Source organism: Pristiophorus japonicus, chromosome 1, assembly GCF_044704955.1.
Source record: "Pristiophorus japonicus isolate sPriJap1 chromosome 1, sPriJap1.hap1, whole genome shotgun sequence".
Taxonomy (NCBI): Eukaryota; Metazoa; Chordata; class Chondrichthyes; family Pristiophoridae; genus Pristiophorus; species Pristiophorus japonicus.
The window spans coordinates 121,891,000-121,916,274 of record NC_091977.1 but is presented as its reverse complement, the minus strand read 5'-3'; the positions used below and the strand labels follow the sequence as shown (position 1 = coordinate 121,916,274).

At 46.2% G+C, this 25,275-nt stretch overlaps 1 protein-coding gene across 1 annotated transcript in view; it reads right to left on the bottom strand.

Moving 5' to 3' along the window:
• The window catches only part of trpm6 (transient receptor potential cation channel, subfamily M, member 6), a 238,131-nt gene extending 223,485 nt beyond the window's left edge, over nucleotides 1–14,646 (bottom strand). The window contains exons 1-5 of the mRNA XM_070867525.1: nucleotides 14,491–14,646; nucleotides 13,724–13,870; nucleotides 9,962–10,041; nucleotides 4,871–4,909; nucleotides 2,586–2,766 (exon numbers count right to left, since the gene is read on the bottom strand). Coding sequence (XP_070723626.1) covers nucleotides 2,586–2,766; nucleotides 4,871–4,909; nucleotides 9,962–10,041; nucleotides 13,724–13,870; nucleotides 14,491–14,646 — 603 coding nt within the window. The remainder of the gene's footprint in view (nucleotides 1–2,585; nucleotides 2,767–4,870; nucleotides 4,910–9,961; nucleotides 10,042–13,723; nucleotides 13,871–14,490) is intronic.
• Between the last annotated feature and the right edge of the window lie 10,629 nt (nucleotides 14,647–25,275).

Sequence of the window (25,275 nt, the reverse complement as noted above, 5' to 3'; positions counted from 1 at the left end):
TAGATTTACTGCTCCTCCATGTCATGCTCCCACACAACCTTACAGCTCTTTCCATAGCATCTCATGCATAAACATACATGCAGTGCATACATTCCAGTTCCAACTTACAATTGAAAACCTTGGTATGCTGATATCATTCAAGGACTTCACACATCAAATTACTGTAGCACAATCTAGTTGCATGATGTAAGGTCACTTACTGTACCCTGTCACTGTCTACGCAATCTCTCAGTTTACAACATCTCATGAATACTTCGCTGCGTGCACATAATATAGGAGAATAGACCAAATGGTATAGCGGGGTCAGGAAGCACAAGCCTTTGACTTCCATCAAGGAAATCATCTTAGATATTCTTATATACAAGGGCTCGGAGGGAGTAGTGTTAGGTGAATCAACAGGCCTCCCTCAATCTCAGGACTAGTACCATACAGTTCTTGGGGCTGAAATTGCCCACCGCCCGAAACGAGGCGCACCTACCGGTTTCGATGTGTTCTGACCGCCCCATGCTTTGGGGCGGCCTAACCGTCAAAATTCAGCACTTCTGGAATTTTTTGGGAGCAGGGAGGAAGTGGCCTCATCATGAGGGCGGAAGTGGGGGCGGGGCGGAAGTGGGGGCGGGGCAGAGCGACTGTCACTAGCGGGTCGGAAGTGGGGGTGGGGCGGAGTAGCCAAGGCTGTCAGTCATCGCGCTGGTGCATCACAATGTCTCTTCCCTTCAGTTAAAGGGGTGGACCACTGCGAACTCTGCAGCCACTTTAATGGCAAATACTGGGCCACCAGGGAAGGTTTTGGCCGAGCCAGCAGCCTGGCACCCAAGAAGGGGTGCCAGGCTGTCTATTGGTGGCCCGGCCAAACCTGTAGTCATAGTTGTCGGACCGGCCTGGCAGTCGGCCGACTAAAGAGAATGACATGCCAGCCGCGGCAGTGTGTCCTCCCCTTTAAGTGCGACCAGGCCGCCATGCTACAGAGAGTGTACCGACAACAAAAGCTGTTCGGGGCACTGGTCAGCGGCAGGGCCGCTCCCGTGAGGCAATATCAGAAAAGGGGAAATTTCCCGAGGGGCAATTTCAGGAAAGGGTCCCCGCTGGTCGGTAAGGGGCCGGTACATGCACGCCACGGTGGGAAAACAGGCGGAGTGGTCCCGGACACCGCTCCAAAACTGAGGAATGGCAATTCCCAAAATGGCACCCTTCCACGGAGACTCAGCGGCCATTCCCCGCCGATCCGTGGCCACCGCTTTCAGACAGCCAGAGGCCTTATCGGAAGTGACAATTTCGGCCCGCCTTTTGTATTATCCCTTTCACATTCACTGTCACACAGGTAAATTCACAACTATACACACATCATATTTTAAGGCATGCTGTATTTGAACCTATCTTTTACAATAAACATTTGCATCTTTCCGGTCCATGTAGGCCTGGAGGAGCCAACTGCCATTGGCCTAGAACATGATTGCATCACACATCACCCTGCATCCCTCTCATCAAAATGTTCAAGTACCAGCACAGCTAGTCTTTGCAGAGGATACAGGCACTGAACTTAAGAAGGTAGCACCGAGTGAGTCACAGTGCACAGGCGAGGAAGAGCAAGCAGTTGTAGAAAAGGAAGAGCAGGGAGCTGTTGGCTGGGAAGGTATAAGGTTGTCATAGATGTTGTGGCTCCCTGAACTCCTGTGAAAATTGGTATTGGAAAAACTCTCCTTCAAGTGACTTATTTTGTCATATGTTCCTGGTCTACTGAAGTACTGTAAATCCTTCAATTATTGGGGACGTAGAGGGCAATAATAGAGAATAATAATAGGCAATACTAGTAGACTATTTTGGGGACATTTAAAAACAAACTTATCAAATTGAGTAAGTAAAAAATATCCCTCAAAAGATTATTCCAACAATTTATAGTTAGCTAACTTTTATATTAAGATGGAAAACAGTACCAACCTCTGCACCGGAATTGTCCATTATATGCTCCTGTCATACAAAACGCTGCACTGGGAGAACTAAATTATTAAATTTATCCCACTATTTATCCCACTATTAATAAAAATGTCAGAAATTGAAAAAAATCTGTAACAAAAACACAGTACTAAAAACGGGAACCTGGGACGAGAAGCTGAAGGCTGTCTTGTGAGGCCCGGAGGAGGGCTCCTGTTCCTCTGGCCCACGAGAAAACCTAAAATTAAATTTTACAACTTATCTGCCTGGGCCTCTCCTAGCCCACAGTCCCACTCTCGACAGATCCGGCCTGAAGGGGAAGCCGCCACTGCTCGCCCGATCAGGCCTCCAGCTACAATTGCAGTCAGGACCCGAGGTCTGCATATTTAAAGAAAGGCCCCACATCCTTCCTTTGGATATTCCACTCGTCTACACAAAAAAGCAAGTTAATATGGGGACATGGTGGGAAGGCAGTGGGATCAGACGGGGTAAGTGACTGCCCTGATTTTAACTGCCTCCCTGCCTGGACCAGGCAGAGGAAGTTAAATCAGGGCCAGTGAGTCTGTTGGGGATATCACATCCTTTAATAAGAGGTGCTAGCAGCTTGGCTGATTCTCTGAGCCTGTATCTACTGCATGTGAAATGCAACCAACCTTAGCACGGTAGGAATAAGCACCATCCTGGAAGTCTATGGTACCAAAGGCATCAGTTGGACTTGCTATGGTATGATTCTTAACACACCACTCCTCCTCATCATCATCACGAGCTGATAAATAGACTGGCAACTTGCTATTTAAGCCAGGGTGATCCCCAACCAGTCGACCACAGCAGCATCTGCATTCAAAATACAAGGATCAAAGTCAACTTTAAAGCTACAGTGTTTTACTTTGGATGACGCAGATGTTCCCCAAGGCTTTAATAAATTACCTTCAAATATCCACCCAAAGTACCTTATCCTTTATATGTCTGCAACAGATGAACAAATCACCAAGTGGTAAATCAGTCCAGTTCAGCAGCGCCGATTTACTGCATTTGGAATAGAGACTGTGAATTTTGCAGTAAAATCTGGATAACTGAACATTATTAAATTCTCTTCAGAGAAAAAATAAAATCACCTAATCGATGGGAATTTTTTTTCAGCAGAGATGAAGGATTACTTTGTGAAGAATACATTATTTCATGACCTTCTTCTTCAAATAGATGGCACATTGTGAGTATATTTGTGTATTTCTATTCACCTACATTCTCCCTCTGCACCAAGGCAGCTACAGTAGAGTACAGGCCTACTTTCTCATGCGTTCCTCCATTTTATCTGGGGAGAGGTGGGACCAACTAACTACAGCTACTCAAGACAATCTCCTTTAATAATTTCAGGATCAAATTCCACAGGCTGCAATCCCAATGGCAGTGACAGGATTGCGCCTGATAGTGCCCTCCAGCACTGATCCCTGACAGAGTTTGTGGGGGTCAGTGGAAGGGCACCTCACTTGTATAGGGCAAGTACCACTTCAGGTGTACCTTTCACACCCACCTGCCCCATTCGCCCAGAAACTCAGACATCTGCCATTAACCAAGCCCCACCACCACTTTTCCCCCCATTTCTTTGGAAAGTACCTGGTCTTTGCTCCTTACTCCACTGCAGAGACATGGTTAGCAACAGTAACTCAGGCCTATGAGAGGTATGTGAGCCTGAATTTACATCCTACTACCCCATGATACTATCTATGGAGTGCCACTGCACTGTCGTAAAAATTCAATAATTATAAAACTTTGCTTCAAATATATTTTGTGCATGTACAGTGGAATGGCACGAGTCACAACGAAAATTGAAAAATATGAAGACTCCCCCTCCCCGAACACTCCCTTCATGATTCTGCTCTTACTACAAAGATCATCTACTGCTGGAACATCTGATCCATCAGCTCACAGCTCCTCCATACACCTACCCATAACTGTAGCTATTCCATCCAAGAAAGGCGGCCTAAATTCTACCCACATGTCACTCACAGCTCTTCAGCTACAAAAGTGAGGGTATCATACACTTACCTCCAGCAATCCAATCCCAGTCTCCACAATGCCTATCTCAATGGAGCTGCTGACTTTAAAATTAAGAGAGCCCACCTATTTAGCCAGATTGCTTTCTCAGTGAGGAGAGTGCACGCTGAATGTAACACCATTTAGTACAGGTTACACTGTAATATAAAACAATAGCCTTTCCTCATTAAACAACACTTTAATTTAAAACTCTGATAATAAAAATAAAATATTTTGGCTTTGAATTTTCTTGGAGCCTGAGGCACAATGAGGTGGTTAAACCAGCCGAGAGGGCCAAGAGGAGAAGATCAGGCATGACCTGATGTAACGCAGGCTACTGACTCACTATCATCTGTTTTACACTATTGGACAAAGTCACAATTATCCCTCAAGTCTTTGCCCAGAAGAAAATTCCTAAATAGCTTCCATTGGGGCTTGCGGTGGACAGAGCTTCTGTCTGCCCCATAGAAGACACTTGACATCACAAGGAGTTGGAGCCAGTGGTAGAGCTTCCTTCACTGGATTTTTCATGGCTCCTGCCTACTTTCCATCCATCAATTTAAACACTGGGAAGAAACCAGAATGCAGGTCATTGTAGGAGAAGAATTGGGGCTTACTAGGGTCACACACAGAATCTTGCCACATTTTACCCCCCTCCCTCCCCCCAGTAGGCACCCAAGATGTGCCCATACTGGCATGGGGACCAACTATGATTATTTAAAGTAGGTGACCTCACCCTGCAGAAAAAAGAACAGAGGTCAGTGGCAGAACTGCGTTCCCACTCTGCCGCACTTACGGAGGAGCAGGAGGTCTGAGGATCTCTGGGCTCTTCATCTGTGATTCAGACTTCATGTATTGTTTATAAAACTCTGCAAAAAATAATAAAAATAGAAAGTGCCCTTACCTCACCAGATTCTGGCAAATTTGGCATCCTGGAAGACACCTGCATAAATAAGAATTTGATTTAATTTTTTTGTACACTGAAAACGATTTCAAATCAGTAGAAGTTGTAACTGGCGTTCTGTTTCTTCCATTGGTGAACCTGTGTTCAGTGTTGCAGAATTAAATACCTTTCCACTCATGGACCCAGTACCACCATTAGGTGGAACACACCTCGTTGAAAGTACATATCCCGCTACTGTGTCTGAGCAATATACCTTAGCACCAACCTCAGAAGAGCAATCATTCCCTCACCATCATATTTCCATTTCCCACACCAACCATTCTTGTAGCCTTTCTGATCGCTAATATACTGCTAATGTTTGCTGAGTGGAACTTGTTTTGTCCTGTGGATCCAGTGCCAATTGGAGCTGGGTTTTGGATGTCCATTTTGATTTCCCACAAGACCATTGCAATCAGCAGAGAGAAAAGGCTTTCATCCTGCCAGGCTGGATTGAATACAAACCTGGGGCCCACAGGAGACAGAATTGTGTGCTAAACATATTATTAAGACAGATTTTCAGTTCTTAAGGCACAGGAGTGAAACTGACGCAGGGGCCAGGAAAATCTGGCTCAGATTCATATGCCCAGATCTGCTCCACTTTAGCACCTAGTATATTTTACAGCAGGCACTTTAAAATGGCCAAAAGTGGTTTAATGAAAAGGAGCCACAGTTTTATTTAAATATATTTAAATGAAGTCTTTCATCACTTTCTGTGGTCTTTAAGAACCCAGGAAAATCACCTCTGCCATATCTCCAAGGCCATGCATCTACCTGGCAATGATTGTGGCAATCTGGTTCCGCAGGCTTCAGCTTTGTACAGAGCCAGGTGAGATCTATGCCATCTGCTGGAAGGACACCTGCAGCCAACCAGTACCATGGTGATGGCACTATCACTGGCAGTCAAGGTCATCTCCTCCCTCAACATTTTTGTCACCATTTGCTGATGGCAGAAGGTATCCTGGAATGCCAAGCACAGCAACCCTCCTCACACCCAGCTCACTTGGCAGCATTTCCACTTCACCTGGATTGGGACTTGAACCCACGACCCACCGACTCAGAGGCAAAAGTGCTACCACTGATTCACTGCTTATCTTGTGGTTGCACCCATTTAAAATTTTAAAGCAGCCTTTTAAGGCTGATGACACTCACAATTTTCCACATCCCCTCCCTTTTGGTTAGCTCCTCATGCCAGGATCAATATAGACCTGTAGCTCGCTTGAATATTTTGTTCGGGGCAGTCAAAGGATATTCTGTGAAATCAACCTTGCTCCAAATCGATGAGCATTACACTTTTTAGTGCATTCCAGTGTCAGCTTTTAGCTGATTACAGAAAACTCTCCTGCCACCCAAGCCTGAGAGCTGTGATTTTTTATTACATAGAAACATAGAAACATAGAAAATAGGTGCAGGAATAGGCCATTCGGCCCTTCTAGCCTGCACCGCCATTCAATGAGTTCATGGCTGAACATGCAACTTCAGTACCCCATTCCTGCTTTCTCGCCATACCCCTTGATCTCCCTAGGAGTAAGGACTACATCTAACTCCTTTTTGAATATATTTAATGAATTGGCCTCAACAACTTTCTGTGGTAGAGAATTCCACAGGTTCACCACTCTCTGGGTGAAGAAGTTTCTCCTCATCTCGGTCCTAAATGGCTTACCCCTTATCCTTAGACTGTGACCCCTGGTTCTGGACTTCCCCAACATTGGGAACATTCTTCCTGCATCTAACCTGTCTGAACCCATCAGAATTTTAAACATTTCTATGAGGTCCCCTCTCATTCTTCTGAATTCCAGTGAATACAAGCCCAGTTGATCCAGTCTTTCTTGATAGGTCAGTCCTGCCATCCCGGGAATCAGTCTGGTGAACCTTCGCTGCACTCCCTCAATAGCAAGAATGTCCTTCCTCAAGTTAGGAGACCAAAACTGTACACAATACTCCAGGTGTGGCCTCACCAAGGCCCTGTACAACTGTAGCAACACCTCCCTGCCCCTGTACTCAAATCCCCTAGCAATGAAGGCCAACATGCCATTTGCTTTCTTAACCGCCTGCTGTACCTGCATGCCAACCTTCAATGACTGATGTACCATGACACCCAGGTCTCGTTGCACCTCCCCTTTTCCTAATCTGTCACCATTCAGATAATAGTCTGTCTCTCTGTTTTTACCACCAAAGTGGATAACCTCACATTTATCCACATTATACTTCATCTGCCATGCATTTGCCCACTCACCTAACCTATCCAAGTCACTCTGCAGCCTCATAGCATCCTCCTCACAGCTCACACTGCCACCTAACTTAGTGTCATCTGCAAATTTGGAGATACTACATTTAATCCCCTCGTCTAAATCATTAATGTACAATGTAAACAGCTGGGGCCCCAGCACAGAACCTTGCGGTACCACACTAGTCACTAAAGCCATTCTGAAAAGTACCCATTTACTTCTACTCTTTGCTTCCTGTCTGACAACCAGTTCTCAATCCATGTCAGCACACTACCCCCAATCCCATGTGCTTTAACTTTGCACATTAATCTCTTGTGTGGGACCTTGTCGAACGCCTTCTGAAAGTCCAAATATACCACATCAACTGGTTCTCCCTTGTCCACTCTACTGGAAACATCCTCAAAAAATTCCAGAAGATTTGTCAAGCATGATTTCCCTTTCATAAATCCATGCTGACTTGGACCTATCATGTCACCTCTTTCCAAATGCGCTGCTATGACATCCTTAATCATTGATTCCATCATTTTACCCACTACTGAGGTTAGGCTGACCGGTCTATAATTCCCTGTTTTCTCTCTCCCTCCTTTTTTAAAAAGTGGGGTTACATTGGCTACCCTCCACTCGATAGGAACTGATCCAGAGTCAATAGAATGTTGGAAAATGACTGTCAATGCATCCGCTATTTCCAAGGCCATCTCCTTAAGTACTCTGGGATGCAGTCCATCAGGCCCTGGGGATTTATCGGCCTTCAATCCCATCAATTTCCCCAACACAATTTCCCGACTAATAAGGATTTCCCTCAGTTCCTCCTCCTTACTAGATCCTCTGACCCCTTTTATATCCGGAAGGTTGTTTGTGTCCTCCTTAGTGAATTCGAGCCTGCACCACCATTCGATAATATCAGGGCTGCTCATTCCCTCAGTACCCCTTTCCTGCTTTCTCTCCATACCCTTGATCCCTTTAGCCGTAAGGGCCATATCCAACTCCCTCTTGAATATATACAATGAACTGGCATCAACAACTCTCTGCGGCAGGGAATTCCACAGGTTAACAACTGTCTGAGTGAAGAAGTGTTTTCCTCATCTCAGTCCTAAATGGCCTACCCCTTATCCTAAGACTGTGTCCCCTGGTTCTGGACTTCTCCAACATCGGGAACAATCTACCCGCATCTAACCTGTCCCATCTCGTCAGAATCTTGTATGTTTCTATGAGATCCCTTCTCATCTTTCTAAACTCCAATGTATAAAGGCCCAGTTGATCCAGTCTCTCCTCATTTGTCAGTCCGGCCATCCCAGGATTCAGCCTGGTGAACCTTCGCTGCACTCCCTCAATAGCAAGAACATACTTCCCCAGATTAGGAGACCAAAATTGAACACAATATTCCAGGTGAGGCCTCACCAAGGTCCTGTACAACTGCAGTAAGACCTCCCTGCTCCTATACTCAAATCCCCTAGCTATGAAGGCCAACATACCATTTGCCTTCTTTACCGCCTGCTGCACCTGTATGCCAACTTTCAATGACTGATGAACCATGACACCCAGGTCTCGTTGCACCTCCCCTTTTCCTAATCTGCCACCATTCAGATAATATTCTGTCTTTGTGTTTTTGCCCCCAAAATGGATAACTCACATTTATCCACATTATACTGCATCTACCATGCATTTGCCCATTCACCTAACCTGTCTAAGTCACCCTGCAGCCTCTTAGCGTCCCCCTCACAGCTCACACCGCCACCCAGTTTAGTGTCATCTGCAAACTTGGAGATATTACACTCAATTCCTTCATCCAAACCATTGACGTATATTGTAAAGAGCTGGGGTCCCAGCACTGGGCCCTGCGGCACTCCACTAGTCACTGCCTGCCATTCTGAAAAGGACCCGTTTATCCCGACTCTCTGCTTCCTGTCTGCCAACCAGTTCTCTATCCACGTCAGTACATTACCCCCAATACCATGTGCTTTGATTTTGCACACCAATCTCTTGTGTGGGACCTTGTCAAAAGCCTTTTGAAAGTCCAAATACACCACATCCACTGGTTCTCCCTTGTCCACTCTGCTAGTTACATCCTCAAAAAATTCCAGAAGATTTGTCAAGCATGATTTCCCCTTCATAAATCCATGCTGACTTGGACAGATCCCGTCACTGCTTTCCAAATGTGCTGCTATTTCATCCTTAATAATTGATTCCAACATTTTCCCCACCACTGATGTCGGGCTAACCGGTCTATAATTACCCGCTTTCTCTCTCCCTCCCTTTTTAAAAAGTGGTATTACATTAGCTACCCTCCAGTCCATAACGAACTGATCCCGAGTCGATAGACTGTTGGAAAATGATCACCAATGCATCCACTATTTCTAGGGCCACTTCCTTAAGTACTCTGGGATGCAGACTATCAGGCCCCAGGGATTTATCGGCCTTCAATCCCATCAATTTCCCTAACACATTTTCCCACCAAATAAGGATATCCTTCAATTCCTCCTTCTCACTAGTTCCCTAGTACTTTCGGAAGGTTATTTGTGTCTTCCTTCGTGAAGACAGAACCAAAGTATTTGTTCAATTGGTCTGCCATTTCTTTGTTCCCCATTCACCTGGATCTGATTGTAAGGGATCTACGTTTGATTTCACTAATCTTTTTCTCTTCACATATCTATAGTTACTTTAATTATTTTACAAAGTAATTACAAATATAAATTATAAATGCTTATCAATGAACAGTGATAAATCGACATTTTTGATGTTGTATGATTGATGTTTAACTCAGTCATCTGAATTTTAGAAAGGTTCCTGTCCCTCCAAACCTTATGAATGTGTTAAAATGGTCTCTAACCTGTGTGAATCTCTTGAACTGGTTATAATTTTTCCACATTCTCGTTTATAGAAAACTCCTTCAATCCACGATTTCTGGGTCTAGGCATAAGAAAAAGAGAAAATTAATTTGTGTATTGTAGCATTTCAGTGGATTTGAATTGATTTTTTGTTTGCTTTCGTTGTATTTAATTAGATACATTGGTTTCTTCAGACCACAATGTTTGCAAGCTTGGTGACATATTTGATCCCGATATGACCTTCTGACCACATATCCCCGTCATCACTAAAACCACCTTTTTCCACCTCCGATTCCTTCCCGCTTCAGCTCATCTGCTGCTGAAACCCTCATCCGTGCCTTTTTTTAAACCTCTAGATGCACTCAAGGCCGGCCTTCCACTTTCTACTCTCTGTAAACTTGGGGTCATCCAAAACTCGGTTGCCCATGTCCTAACTCACACCAATTCCCATTCACCCATCACCCCTGTGCTTACTGACCTAAATTGGCTCCTGGTTAAGCAACAGCTCGATTTTAACATTTTCATCCTTGTTTTCAAACTCCTCCATGGTCTCGCCCCTCCCTACATCGGAAATCTCCTCCAGCCCTGCAACCTTCGAGATATCTGCACTCCACCAATTCTGGCCTCTTGAGCATTCCTGATTTTAATCGCTCCACCATTGGTGGCTGTGCCATCAGCTAACTAATATGTCTCTACTTATCTGTCGAATAACTCCACGAGGCCTGGAGCTATGCTTGAACTGCTGTGACCTTAGTCTCTTTATTGTAACATCAGAGTGCCTTCACCGTGTAGTGACGAGCCTTTTATACAGCTCCTGCCTGGGCCTCCCACAGTTGCACCCTCTAGTGGTACCAGCATAGTATATACACAGAGTATACATATATGACAACATTCAAAGAACATAGAAAAATCGAAATTAGGTGCAGGATTATGCCATTTGGCCCTTTGAGCCTGCACCACCATTCAATAAGATCATGGCTGATCATTCAACCTCAGCACCCCTTTCCTGCTTTCTCTCCATGCACCTTGATCCCTTTAGCCGTAAGGGCCATATCTAACTCCTTTTTGAATATATCTAACAAACTGGCCTCAACAACTTTCTGCGATAGAGAATTCCACAGGTTAACAACTCTCTGAGTGAAGAAGTTCCTCCTCATCTCGGTCCTAAATGACTTAGCCCTTATCCTTAGACTGTGACCCCTAGTTCTGGACTTCCCCAGCATCGGGAACATTCTTCTTGCCTCTAACCTGTCCAATCCCGTCAGAATTTTATATGCTTCAATGAGATCCCCTCTCATTCTTCTAAACTCGAATGAATACAAGCCCAGTCAATCCAGTCTCTCCTCATATGTCAGTCCGGCCATCCCAGGAATCAGTCTGATGAACCTTCGCTGCACTCCCTCAATAGCAAGAATGTCCTTCCTCAGATTAGGAGACCAAAACTGAACACAATATTCCAGGTGTGACCTCAACAACGCCCTGTACAACTGCAGTAAGACCTCCCTGCTCCTATACTCAAATCCCCTAGCTATGAAGGCCAACATGCCATTTGCCTTCTTCACCGCCTGCTGTACCTGCTTGCCAACTTCCCCCCCAAAATCTTTAATGCAAGTTAGTTACAGGTTGAGGCGATCCAGAACTCTGCGCTCCCTGGTTCATCGTCTGAGTGTCACTTCTGGCTTGGGTGAGTTGGTCGGTCCACTGCTGCCTTGCAGCGCTGTTGGTCTGACTAGACTGTTGGAGATGGTGGGATCATCCTCGTGGTTGGCAGCTAGGTCTGTTGCTGATTGGGTGTGTGTAGGTGGATCGCTGAAGGTAAGGTCCTCTCCTGGTAGTTCCTAATTACCTGTAAATCGCAATTTGGTCTGGTCCAAATGCTTTCTGCATGTATGTCCGTTAAGCAGTTTGACAACAAACATTCTATTCCCCTCCTTGGCTAAAACAGTGCCAGCGACCCATTTGGGGCCATAACCGTGATTCAGCACAAACACCGGGTCGTTTACAGTGATGTCGCGTGATATAGCCGCACGATCATGGTACATGTTTTGCCGATAACGCCTGGTTTCCACCTGATCGTTGAGGTCAGGGTGGACTAAGGAGAACCTGGTTTTGAGTGCACGTTTCATTAGAAATTCCGCAGGGGTGACTCTGGTAAGCGAGTGGGGTCGTGTCCTATAATTGATCAGCACCCGGGATATGTGGGTTTGTAAGGAGCCTTCCATGATGCGTTTCAAGCTCTGCTTTATGATTTGGACTGCCCGCTCTGCTTGGCCTTTGGATGCAGACCTGACATGCTTGATGCCATTGCGGTCATGAATTCATTGAATTATGAGCTGTTGAAACACGGAACACTGTTGCTGACCAGAATGTCGGGCAAGCCATGGGTGGCGAACATAGCCCTGAGGCTTTCAATGGTGGCGGTGGACGTGCTGGATGCCATTATTACACATTCGATCCGCTTAGAGTAGGCGTCCACAACAACAAAGAACATTTTTCCTAGAAAGGGGCCCGCATAATCTACATGGATCCTGGACCATGGTTTTGTGGGCCAGGACCACAGACTAAGCGGCGCCTCCTTGGGGGCATTGCTCAATTGTGAGCAAATGTTACACTAGCGCACATACGACTCCAAGTCCGAGTCAATGCCGGGCCACCAGACTTGGGTCCTGGCGATAGCCTTCATCATGACTATGTCTGGGTGGGCACTGTGTAGGTCGCCTATGAAGATTGCCCTGCCTTTTTTTGGCAGGACAACGTGGTTGCCCCATAAGAGGCAATCCGATTGGATGGACATTTCGTCTTTACAACGGTGAAACGGCTTTATCTCGTCTTGCATTTCTCTTGGGACCGCTGACCAGCCCCCATTGAGGATGCAACTTTTTACAAGAGATAACACAGGGTCCTGGTTGGTCCAGGTCCTGATCTGGCGGGCTGTTACGGGTGACCCTTCGCTTTCGCAGACGTCCGTGACCAGGCGCAGGTCTGCGGGCTGCGCCATTTCCACCCCGGTGGTGGGCAACGGGAGCCGGCTGAGGGCATCAGCGCAGTTCTCCGTGCCTGGCCTGTGGCGGATCATATATCGTAGGCCGACAGTGTTAGTGCCCATCTTTGGATTTGCGATGAAGCATTGGTGTTTATGCCTTTGCTTTCCAAAAACAGTGGGATAAGGAGCTTGTGGTCGGTTTCTAACTCGAACTCGAGACGAAAAAATACTGGTGCATTTTTTTTACCCCATAGACACAGGCCAAAGCCTCCTTCTCGACCAGACTGTAGGCTCTTTCGGCCTTGGATAGACTTCTGGACGCATATACAACCGGTTGGAGTTTGCCGTTACATTTGCTTGCTGTAAAACACACCTGACACCATACGACGATGCGTCATATGCTAAAACTAGACGTTTACCTGGGTCATACAATACAAGCAACTTGTTCGAACACAGAAAGTTTCTGGCATTTTTTGAAGGCGGCCTCTTAATTTTGACCCCAAACCCAGGCATTTCCCTTGAGTAGCAACTTGTGCAACAGTTCGAGCAAGGTGCTCAACCCTGGAAGATAGTTACCAAAATAGTTGAGGAGTCCCAGGAATGAGCGCAGCTCCGTTACATTTTGTGGTCTGGGTGCATTCTTGATGGCCTCTGTCTTCGAGTCTGTGGGCCTGATGCCATCTGCCGCAATCTTCCTCCCCAGGAATTCTACCTCTGGTGCCAGGAAGACACACTTGGATCATTTCAGCTGGAGTCCGACTCTGTTTAGTCGACTTAAAACCTCTTGCAGGTTGTGCAGGTGTTCAGTGGTGTCGCGACCAGTGGTTAAGATGTCATCCTGAAATACAATGTACATGGAATCGATTTCAACAAACTCTCCATGTTCCTTTGGAAGATGGCCACAGCCGAGCGAATCCCGAACGGGCACCTGTGATACAAAAACAGTCCCTTGTGTGTGTTAATGCACGTTAATTTTTTCGAAGACTCAGTCAGCTCCTGGATCATGTAAGTGGAGGTTAGATCCAGCTTGGTGAACGCATTTCCCTCTGCTAATGTCGCAAAGTGATCATCGGCTTTGGGAAGCGGGTACTGATCCTGTAATGAAACTCGATTGATCATTACTTTGTAGTCGCCGCAGATTCTGACCGTGCCATCGCTCTTTAGTACCGGAACAACCGGGCTGGCCCACTCGTTGAATTCGACTGGTGATATGATTCCCTCGCGTTGAAGTCTGTCCAATTCGATCTCCACTTTCTCCCTCATCATGTAAGGGACCGCTTGAGCCTTGTGATGAACAGGCCGTGCCTCGGGGACCAAGTGGATCTGCACTTTGGCGCCTGTGAAGTTGCTGATGCCTGGTTCAAATAAGGATGGGAACTTGCTCAGCACTTGAGCACAGGAAGCATCGTCCACTGAAGATAATACTTTGACGTCTTCCCCGTTCCACCGAATCTTCCCCATCCAGCTTCTGCCAAACAGCATTGGCCCGTCGCCTGGTACAATCTACAGTGGCAATTCGTGTATCTCTCCATCATAGGATACGTTTACATTCGCACTGCCGATAACTGGGATCAGTTCCTTGTTGTAAGTGCGCAGCTTTGTCTGAATCGAGCTCAGCTTGTGTCTTTGTTCTTTGTTTCCCCACAGCCTCTCAAATGCCTTCTGGCTCATAAGTGACTGATTCGCCCCCGTGTCCAACTCCATGGAAACAGGAATGCCATTTATCTGGACTTTCATCATCATGGGGGGACTTTTGGTAGTGAAGGTGTGCACCCCGTGCACTGCTTCCTCGGGCTGAGTCGCCTCTCTAGCTTGTACTTTATGATCCTTGCTGGATCGGAAACCTCCTGCTGGCTCCTCTGTCACATTTTGAGTCGCAGTTCTTCTGCACATTCGCTGTGGGTGGCCCTTTTGGCTGCAGCCTTTGCACACATAATGTCTGAATCGACACAGATGGGCCCGATGGTTACCCCCGCAACGCCAGCATGTTAAACGATTCACATTTACACCCCTTGGCAGACTCTGAGTCGGACTAATTCTTTGATCAACAGTTATTTTCTGCACAATACTTGCCAGTCAGTTTTGATTCTGGTAGAATCTCAACGTTGAGATCGTGAACGCTTGGCTTAAGGTGATGGTCCGCTTCACGTCCCGCCCCGTCGCGAAAACGTCCCGCAACACATTGTTGAGGAGTTTGCCAAATTCGCACGGTTCCACAAGCCTTCGTAGGTCTGCGACATATTCCACTAAATCCTGGCCCTCGGTGCAGCGGTGTGTGTAGAAGCGATACCTGGCCAGTGAAACCCGAGTAAAGACTTCACCCTCTGTAAACTTTTCTAAACTACCAACGGCAGCCATCTCTGCATGTAAGTCCATGATCTGTGCTCGTCGCCAGTTAATATGTCTCTACTTATCTGTAGAATAACTCCACGAGGCCTAGTGCTGTGCTTGAACTGCTATGACCTTAGTCTCTTTATTGTAACTGCAGAGTGCCTTTACCACGTGGTGACCAGCCTTTTATACAACTCCCGCCTGGGCCTCCTACAGTTGCACCCTCTAGTGGTACCAGCATAGTATATACACAGAGTATACATATATGACACTAACAAGGTCCTAAGCTCTGTAATTCCCTCCTTAAACCTCTGCCTCTCTACCTCTCTTTTCTCCTTTAAGATGCTCCTTAAAACCTAACTCACATCCGCCCTAATGTGGCTCCATGTCAAATTTTGTTTGATAATACTGCTGTGATGCACCTGGGGATATTTTATTACATTAAAGGCGCTATATAAATACAAACTGTTGTAGTTTTGTTTTTCAATTTTCCATCCTTTTCAGATTTTTGTTGTTGTTATTGCTTTCACTTTTCAGATCATGGCATAGGTGAGAATGTAACTTTCTCATGAAGTACCATAAACTGGTAGGATAGGAATTCTCTGAGCCCACAGGGAGTTGGAGGACAAGGAGGAATTCCACAGGTATGCAAAGTCAGATCCACTTGTAACATGGGATAGATTTTCAATGGCCCCCGCCCCCACAGATGTATAACAAAGATTGGGTGGTTTCGCTAATGGGCAATTGTTCCGCAATACCAAGTTTTATGCCCAGGATGCAACATTAGATGCTGCGGTGGCCACCAAGATCCTGCCTTCTTTCTGGCTCATTTGAATGGGGGGGGGGGTTAGTGGCACAGATGTTACTTCACTGTGAGAGACAGTTTCCGTGCTTATACCTACTCCTGCAATGCCCTCGTTGCTGGACGCTTTTTCAACATGCTCTGTGATCTGTGTGGGAGCATTTTGAATCCAAACTGGTTGACTAATGGATACTGGAACCCAAGATCTCTGTAGCATCTGTTTGAAGATTCCTGAGATTCCTGTGGTTGCACTTAGGATCTTTGGGGTGGGGCCTTTGCTGCAGATGGCTAGAGAAGTGCCATGCACTACACAGTGGACCACAGTTTCTTTAAAAAAAAGGTGAAATACCGCTGCACAGTTGCAGCTAGATGAATTCTGCACAGTAGCCACCCTACTTGGCAGAGTGCTTTTTGTTCTCAAATGATTCCATGAATAAAGAGTGTTGAATTTTGTATATAGGTCCTGGATGACACTAGTTCTGGACCTCAGCATCTGAGGGTAGCCCCGAGCTGGCCCCCCTGTCAACATGTTCCTGCTGCTCTATCGCCACTTCTAGTTGCTCATTTGTGCATTTTGTTTCATTTGGTCCTCCCTTCTCACAGTCTAAAGGAGTAAAATTGGTCTTTGGCGGTAGCACAAAATGGGTGATAAAAAATTGGAAGCCTGTTTTACAGACCACCTGATTCACTTTTCCACAAATTCAGTGGAAAATCGAGCAGGGTGTAAAATGGGCTGATGATTCGCTATCACCCATTTCTTGACAGACTGATGGCCTTTTCTCACGATATCTTAAGCTATCAACAGAAATGGAAAGATGCACAAGTATTCAATCTTGCATCTTACTCCTTATGTTGTTGCCAGGTGCAGTTGTCAAATTGATGCTTCAGATCATTTTTTTTAAATGAAGCCTGAAATGAAAGTGAAGCAACCTTGGACAAAAATACCAAACTGAATGTCCCTAATGTTCCCTGTATAATAAATACACTAAGTTACCGCTAGGATTTATTTTCCATTTAACTAATTCCCATACCTTGGAATATTTCTGCAAACTGGAACCCCATAATCTGTTTGCCGGGCTGCTCCATGAGAACTGAACTGCAACACTTAGCAGTAAACCAACAACAACTTGCATTTATATAGCATCTTTAAAGTAGTACAATGTCCCAAGGTGCTTCACAGGAGCATTACAAAACAAAATTTGACACTGAGCCACATAAGGAGAAATTAGGGCAGATGACCAAAAGCTTGGTGAAAGAAGTAGGTTTTAAGGAGTGGCTTAAAAAGGAAAAGAAAGGTAGATAGGCGGAGAGGTTTATGGAGGGAATTCCAGAGTTTATGGCCTTGGCAAATGAAGGCACAGCCACCAATGGTTGAGCGATGAAAGTCAGGGAAACTCAAGACGGCAGAATTAGAGGAGCGCAGGCCTACATACATGCTAAACAGTGGAAGCAGCATGCTTTAGACAGAGCGAAGCAATCCTCAACCAACGCATCAGATAAAAGCTCTTCAATCCTACCACATCCAGTTGTGAATGGTCATGGACAATTCAACAACTAACAGGAGGAGGAGGCCCCAATAACATCCTCATTCTCAATGGTGGTGAAGCCCAGCACATGAGTGCAAAAGACAAGGCTGAAGCATTCACAACCATCTTCAGCCAGAGGTGCTGAGTGGATGGTCCATCTTGACCTCCTCCTGAGGTCTCCACCATCACAGAAGCCAGTCTTTAGCCAATTCAATTCACTCCACATGATTGCAAGAAACGGCTGAGCGTACTGGAGACAGCAAAAGCAGTTGTGCTGAAGACTTTTGCTCCAGAACTAGCTGTGCCTCTAGCCAAGCTGTTCCAGTACAGCTACAACACTGGCATCTACCCGACAATGTGAAAAATTGCCTAGGTAATTTTTGTCCCATTCACAAAAAGCAGGACAAATCCAATCCAGCCAATTAATGCCCCATCAGTCTATTCTCAATCATCAGCAAAGTGATGGAAGGTGTCATCAATAGTGCTATTAAGCAGTATTTACTCACCAATAACCTGCTCACTGATGCTCAGTTTGGGTTCTGCCAGGACCACTTGGCTCCAAACCTCATTACAGCCTTGATACAAAAATGGATAAAAGAGCTGAATGCCAGAGCTGAGGCAAGAGTGATTGCCCTTGACATCAAGGCAGCATTTGACTGAGTGTGGCATCAATGAGCCCTAGTAAAATTGAAGTCAGTGGGAATCAGGGTGGAAAATTCTCCACTGGCTAGAATCATACCTAGCACAAAGGAAGATGATTATGGTTGTTGGAGACCAATCATCTCAGCCCCAGGACATCGCTGCAGGAGTTCCTCAGGGCAATGTCCTAGGCCCAACCATCTTCAACTACTTCATCAATGACCTTCCTTCCATCTTAAGGTCAGAAATGGGGATGTTCACTGATCATTGCACAGTGTTCAGTTCCATTCGCAACTCTTCAGATAATAAAGCAGTCCTTGCCCACATGCAGCAAGACCTGAACAGCATTCAGGCTTGGGCTGATTAGTGGCAAGTAACATTCACACCACACAAGTGTCAGGCAATGACTATCTCCAACAAGAGAGAGTCTAACCATCATGCCTTGACATTCAATGTCATTACCATTGTCGAATCCTCCACCATCAACATCCCAGGGGTTACCATTGATCAGAAACTTAACTGCACCAGCCACATAAATACTGTGGCTAGAAGAGCAGGTCAGAGGCTGGGTATCCTGTGGCGAGTGTCTCATCTCCTGACTCCCCAAAGCCTTTCCACTATCTACAAGGCACAAGTCAGGGGGGTGATATAATACTTTTCACTTGCCTGGATGAGTGCAGCTCCAACAACACTGAAGAAGCTCAATACCATCCAGGACAAGGCAGCACGCTTGATTGGCAGCCGTTCCACCACCTTAAACATTCACTTTCTCCACCACCGGCGTACCATGGCTGCAGTGAGTATCATCTACAAGATGCATTGCAGTAACGCAGCAAAGACATCTTTGGCAGCACCTCCCAAACCCGTGACCTCCAGCACCTAGAAGGACAGGGGCAGCAGGAGCATGGGAACACCATCACCTTCAATGACATTCTCATGGAATTCTCTACCGCAGAAAGTTGTTGAGTCCAGTTCGTTGGATATATTCAAAAGTGAGTTAGATGTGGCCCTTACGGTTAAGGGGATCAGGGGGTATCGAGAGAAGGTAAGAGTGGGGTACTGAAGTTGCATGATCAGCCATGATCATATTGAATGGTGTTGCAGGCTCGAAGGGCCGAATGGCCTGCTCCTGCACCTATTTTCTATGTTTCTATGTTTCAAGTTCCCTTCCAAGTCACACATCATCCTGACTTGGAAATATATCAGCATTCCTTCATCATTGCTGTGTCAAAATCCTGGAACTCCCTCCCTAACAGCACTGTGGGAATACCTTCACCACATGGACTGCAGCGATTGAAGAATGCAGCTTGCCACCATCTTTTTAAGGGCAATTAGGAATGGGCAATAAATGCTGGCTATGCCAGCGATGCCCACATGAATGAATCAAAAAAAACTCGGTATTTTGTGGGCTGGCGGAGAATACAGAGATAGGGAGGGCAAGAAATGAGGGATGAGAATTTTAACATCATGTCATAGCTTAACCCAGAGCCAATGTCAGCAAACACATGAGTGAACGGGACTTGGAGTTAGGACATGGGCAGCAGAGTTTTGGATGACCTCATGTTTACGGAGGGTAGAACATGGGAGGCTAGTCAGGAGTGTGTTGAAATAGTCAAGTCTAGAAGTAACAAAGGCATGGATGTAGGTTTCAGCAGCAGATGAGTTGAGGCGATGTTACAGAGGTATAAATTGGCAGTCTTATTGATGGCACGGATATGTAGCCATTGGTCGGAAGCTCATTTCAGGGTCAAATACGACACCAAGCTTGCGAACAGCCTGGTTCAGCCTCAGACAAATGTTAGAGAGAGATGGAGTTGGTAGCTAAGGAATGTAGTTTGTGGCAGGGACCAAAGAGAATGGGGCTGAAAATCAGGGTCCCGATAAGGCCCGTTACCGCTGGAATGCGGCGGCCAGGCGGTGGAATCCAATGGCTGCTGAGTTCTGGTCAAATGGCCACCAAATTAAGCAGGAGTGTGAGTTTCTGGCAGTCGCCATTTTTGTCCCGCCACTGCCGAGCAGCTGTAAGCGCGTCATCAGTGCGCGCCCCACTAGGATCCCCCACCTCCATCGAAAATAAGCCTGAAAAATCTAATGCCCGCCGAGTGGTGCCCCCGACAGCTTTTTCTGCCAGTGCACCTTTCATTCCCTCTGTCAGCCCTGGCTGTGCAGCGGCCATTAATGGCAAGGGCCCAATGCCGCCGCCGCCATTTTATTTTTTTTGCCGGCCGACTTCCATGTCGGTAGGACTATTGTGCCCCGAGGTTTGGCCGGGCCACCAACAGGCATTCTGGCTCCCCTCTTGGGTGCCAGGCTGCTGGCCTGGCCGAAATCCTCCCTGGCGGCCCATTGGCCGATCCTAAAAAATTGCCGACGTGCTGATGCAGATGCGCAATGACGTCTCCACCACTCCGCTGCTGAGTGACAGCAGTAGAGAATCCAACCCGCCTCCACTTTCGCCCCTCACCAGCACTTACCGCCGCACTTCCGCCCCCATTATGACTGACTTCCTGGCCATTTAAAAAAAAGACAAAGAGCTGAATATTGTTCAAGAGTCAATCTCATCCGAGACGGCAGTAAAGACACTTAAAAAACGGTAAGTGCGTCAGGTTTCTGGCAGGCCTGAATTTCAGCCCCAATGGCTTTACTCTTCCCAATATTGAGTTTGAGGAAATTTCTGCTCATCTATTACTGGATGTCGGATAAGCAATCTGACAATTTTGAGACAGTGGAAGGGCCGAGAGAAGTGGTGTTGAGGTAGAGCTGGGTGTTGTCAGCATACAGGTGGAAACTGATGCTGTGTTTTTGGATGATGTCACTGAGGGGCAGCATGTAGGGGAGAAAATGAGGGGACCAAGGATAGATTCTTGGGGGATACCAGTGATAACAAGGCGGGAATGGAAAGAGAATCCATTGCAGATGATTTTCTGGCTACGATTATATAGATAAGAATGGAACCAGGCGAGTACAGTTCCAACCAGCTGGATGACAGTGGAGAGGCATTGGAAGACCATGATGTGGTCAACCTTGTCAAAGGTTACAGACAGATCACGAGGGATGAGGAGGGATAATTTGCCTTTGTCACAGTCTCATAGGATGTCATTTGTGACTTTGATGAGAGCTGGTTCAGCATTGTGGCAGGGCGGAAACCTGATTGGAGGGAGTTCCAGGACAGCTGGCATGGATTTGGGAGGCAGGTGGGTGGGGTGGCTTGACCCATCCACCTCCACGGAGGTGTGTGGGGGGCCTGACCCATCCACCTCCATGGCACGAACCTGGTATTGCAGTACTTCCAGGAACGGTGCAGTGGCTCTAGGCCTTTTGGCTAAGAGCATTGGCGCAGAGTGATCCTTGATGTGTGCAAGGTGACCTCTGGCGTTTGTGATTTGACAAAGAATTGGAAAGATTGGCTACGAATTTTAAAAAAAACAACACGTTCAAGGATTTTGGAGAGGAGCTGTTGTGTCAGCCGTTCACTCACATGCATATAATGACACCTTCAAAGTTGCTATCAACTCGAGATATTCTGGGATAATCAGGGTGGAGGTGGGGTGATTTTTCTCCAGAGCAGAGTCAGGGAGGACTTTTTTCTGGCTTAAGGCTAATAAGATATGCACTACGGGCTCCCAGCGGGACTCCCGCCATGAAGAGGGAACTTTCAGAAGGCGTTCGACAAGGTCCCACACAAGAGATTGATGTGCAAAGTTAGAGCACATGGGATTGGGGGTAGTGTACTGACATGGATTGAGAACTGGTTGTCAGACAGGAAGCAAAGAGTAGGAGTAAATGGGTACTTTTCAGAATGGCAGGCAGTGACTAGTGGGGTACCACAAGGTTCTGTGCTGGGGCCCCAGCTGTTTACACTGTACATTAATGATTTAGATGAGGGGATTAAATGTAGTATCTCCAAATTTGCGGATGACACTAAGTTGGGTGGCAGTGTGAGCTGCGAGGAGGATGCTGTGAGGCTGCAGAGCGACTTGGATAGGTTAGGTGAGTGGGCAAATGCATGGCAGATGAAGTATAATGTGGATAAATGTGAGGTTATCCACTTTGGTGGTAAAAACAGAGAGACAGATTATTATCTGAATGGTGACAGATTAGGAAAAGGGGAGGTGCAAAGAGACCTGGGTGTCATGGTACATCAGTCATTGAAGGTTGGCATGCAGGTGCAGCAGGCGGTTAAGAAAGCAAATGGCATGTTGGCCTTCATAGCAAGGGGATTTGAGTACAGGGGCAGGGAGGTGTTGCTACAGTTGTACAGGGCATTGGTGAGGCCACACCTGGAGTATTGTGTACAGTTTTGGTCTCCTAACCTGAGGAAGGACATTCTTGCTATTGAGGGAGTGCAGCGAAGGTTCACCAGACTGATTCCCGGGATGGCGGGACTGACCTATCAAGAAAGACTGGATCAACTGGGCTTGTATTCACTGCAGTTCAGAAGAATGAGAGGGGACCTCATAGAAACATATAAAATTCTGACGGGGTTAGACAGGTTAGATGCAGGAAGAATGTTCCCAATGTTGGGGAAGTCCAGAACCAGGGGTCACAGTCTAAGGATAAGGGGTAAGCCATTTAGGACCGAGATGCGGAGGAACTTCTTCACCCAGAGAGTGGTGAACCTGTGGAATTCTCTACCACAGAAAGTTGTTGAGGCCAATTCACTAAATATATTCAAAAAGGAGTTAGATGAGGTCCTTACTGCTAGGGGGATCAAGGGGTATGGCGAGAAAGCAGGAATGGGGTACTGAAGTTGAATGTTCAGCCATGAACTCATTGAATGGCGGTGCAGGCTAGAAGGGCCGAATGGCCTACTCCTGCACCTATTTTCTATGTTTCTATGTTTACCAGTACAAGTGAACAAACTCTATTACAGCACCAGAAGAGGCAATGTGGGACATTAAAGAGGCAAAAAGCTTCATAAAGATCAGAATGGAGGCCTTGAGCAGAAAAATGTATTGGACCAACTCGAGGGAGAGGAGGCTGTTACAATACTCTTTCCCTCCATTGGGGGAACTTGAAGCCTTTACTGCACCTTCCCAGGGCCTACTATGTATACTGCTATGTGTAAAGAATTTTCTCTTAATCACTCTCGTCATTCTAGGTGATAATATCGAATTGATGCGGTTTGGGATTTTTTGCAGTAGTAATTGAAGGAGAATTAATTCACAAAATGTAGTTCTTGTTATGAGCCAAAGGTGCGAAAGAGAAGTATCTGAGTAAGCAGTAAGCCTTTGTAATACAAGCAATGTTGAGGGCAGTCACAGGGAGAGAAAGTAAGCAAAGAAGGAAGAACTTACATTTATATAGCAGTTAATTCCACTCACAGGATATCCCAAACACAGGCAATGAATTATTTTTGAAGTGCACTCACAGTTGGTACATAGGCAAACATGGCATCTAATCTGCACACAGCAAGATCCCACAAACAACAAATGAGATGAATCACCAAATAATCTGTTTTTTTTAGAATGTAAATTGAGGGAAGATTGTTGACCAGGACACCAGGAGAACCCTGCCTTTCTTCAAATAATGTCTAAATATGCCTTGGTTTTACATTTCATCCAAAGGATGGTGCCCTTCAACAATGCAGCACTTCCTCGGCACTGAAGTGTTATATGAATAAGTGCTCAAGTCCTGGAGTGGGTATTGAAGGCACTAACCCCTGACTCAGAGGCAGCCCTGGGAGAGTAACCAGTGGAGGCAGACAAAAAGCAGGAAACTATAGACCAGTTAGTCTAACATCTGTGGTTGGGAAAATGTTGGAGTTTATTAGTAAAGAAGCAGTAGCAGGACATTTGGAAAAACAAAATTCAGTCAGGCAGAGTCAGCATGGATTTATGAAGGGGAAGACATGTTTGACAAATTTGCTGGAGTTCCTGGAGGATGTAACAAACAGGGTGGGTAAAGGGGAACCAGTGGATGTGGTGTATTTTGGACCTCCAGAAGGCATTTGACAAGGGGCCACATAAAAGGTTACTGCACAAGATAAAAATTCACGGGGTTGGGGGTAATATATTAGCATGGATAGAGGATTGGCTAATTAGCAGAGAACAGAGAGTCAGGATAAATGGTTCATTCTCTGGTTGGCAACCAGTAACTAGAGGGGTGCCGCAGGGCTCTATTTACAATCTATATTAACGACTTGGAAGAAGGGACTGAGTGTAACGTAGCCAAGTTTGCTGACGATACAAAGATGGGAGGAAAAGCAATGTGCGAGAAGGACACAAAAAATCTGCAAAAGGACATAGACAGGCTAAGTGAGTGGGTAAAAATTTGGCAGATGGAGTATAATGTTGGAAAGTGTGAGGTCATGCATTTTGGCAGGAAAAATCAAAGAGTAAGTTATTATTTAAATGGAGAAAGATTGCAAAGTGCCGCAGTACAGCGGCACCTGGGGGTACGTGCATGAAACACAAAAGGATAGTATGCAGGTACAGCAAGTGATCAGGGAGGCCAATGGAATCTTGGCCTTTATTGCATAGGGGATGGAATATAAAAGCTAAGGTTTTGGTGAGGCCACACCTGGAATATTTATGAAAGGATATACTTGCTTTGGATACAGTTCAGAGGAGGTTTACTAAGATGATTCCGGGGATGAGGGGGTTGACTTATGAGGAAAGATTGAGCAGGTTGGGCCTCGACTCATTGGAATTCAGAAGAATGAGAGGTAATCTTATCGAAACATATAAGATTATGAGGGGGCTTGACAAGGTGGATGCAGAGAGGATGTTTCCACTGATGGGGGAGACTAGAACTAGAGGGCATGATCTTCGAATAAGGGACCGCCCATTTAAAACTGAGATGAGGAGAAATTTCTTCTCTCAGAGGGTTGTAAACCTGTGGAATTCGATGTCTGAGAGCTGTGGAAGCTGGGACATTAAATAAATCTAAGACAGAAAGAGACAGTTCTTAAACGATAAGGGGATAAGGGGTTATGGGGAGCGGGTGGGGAATTGGACCTGAGTCCATGATCAGATCAGCCATGATCTTATTGAATGGTGGAGCAGGCTCGAGGGGCCATATGGCCTACTCCTG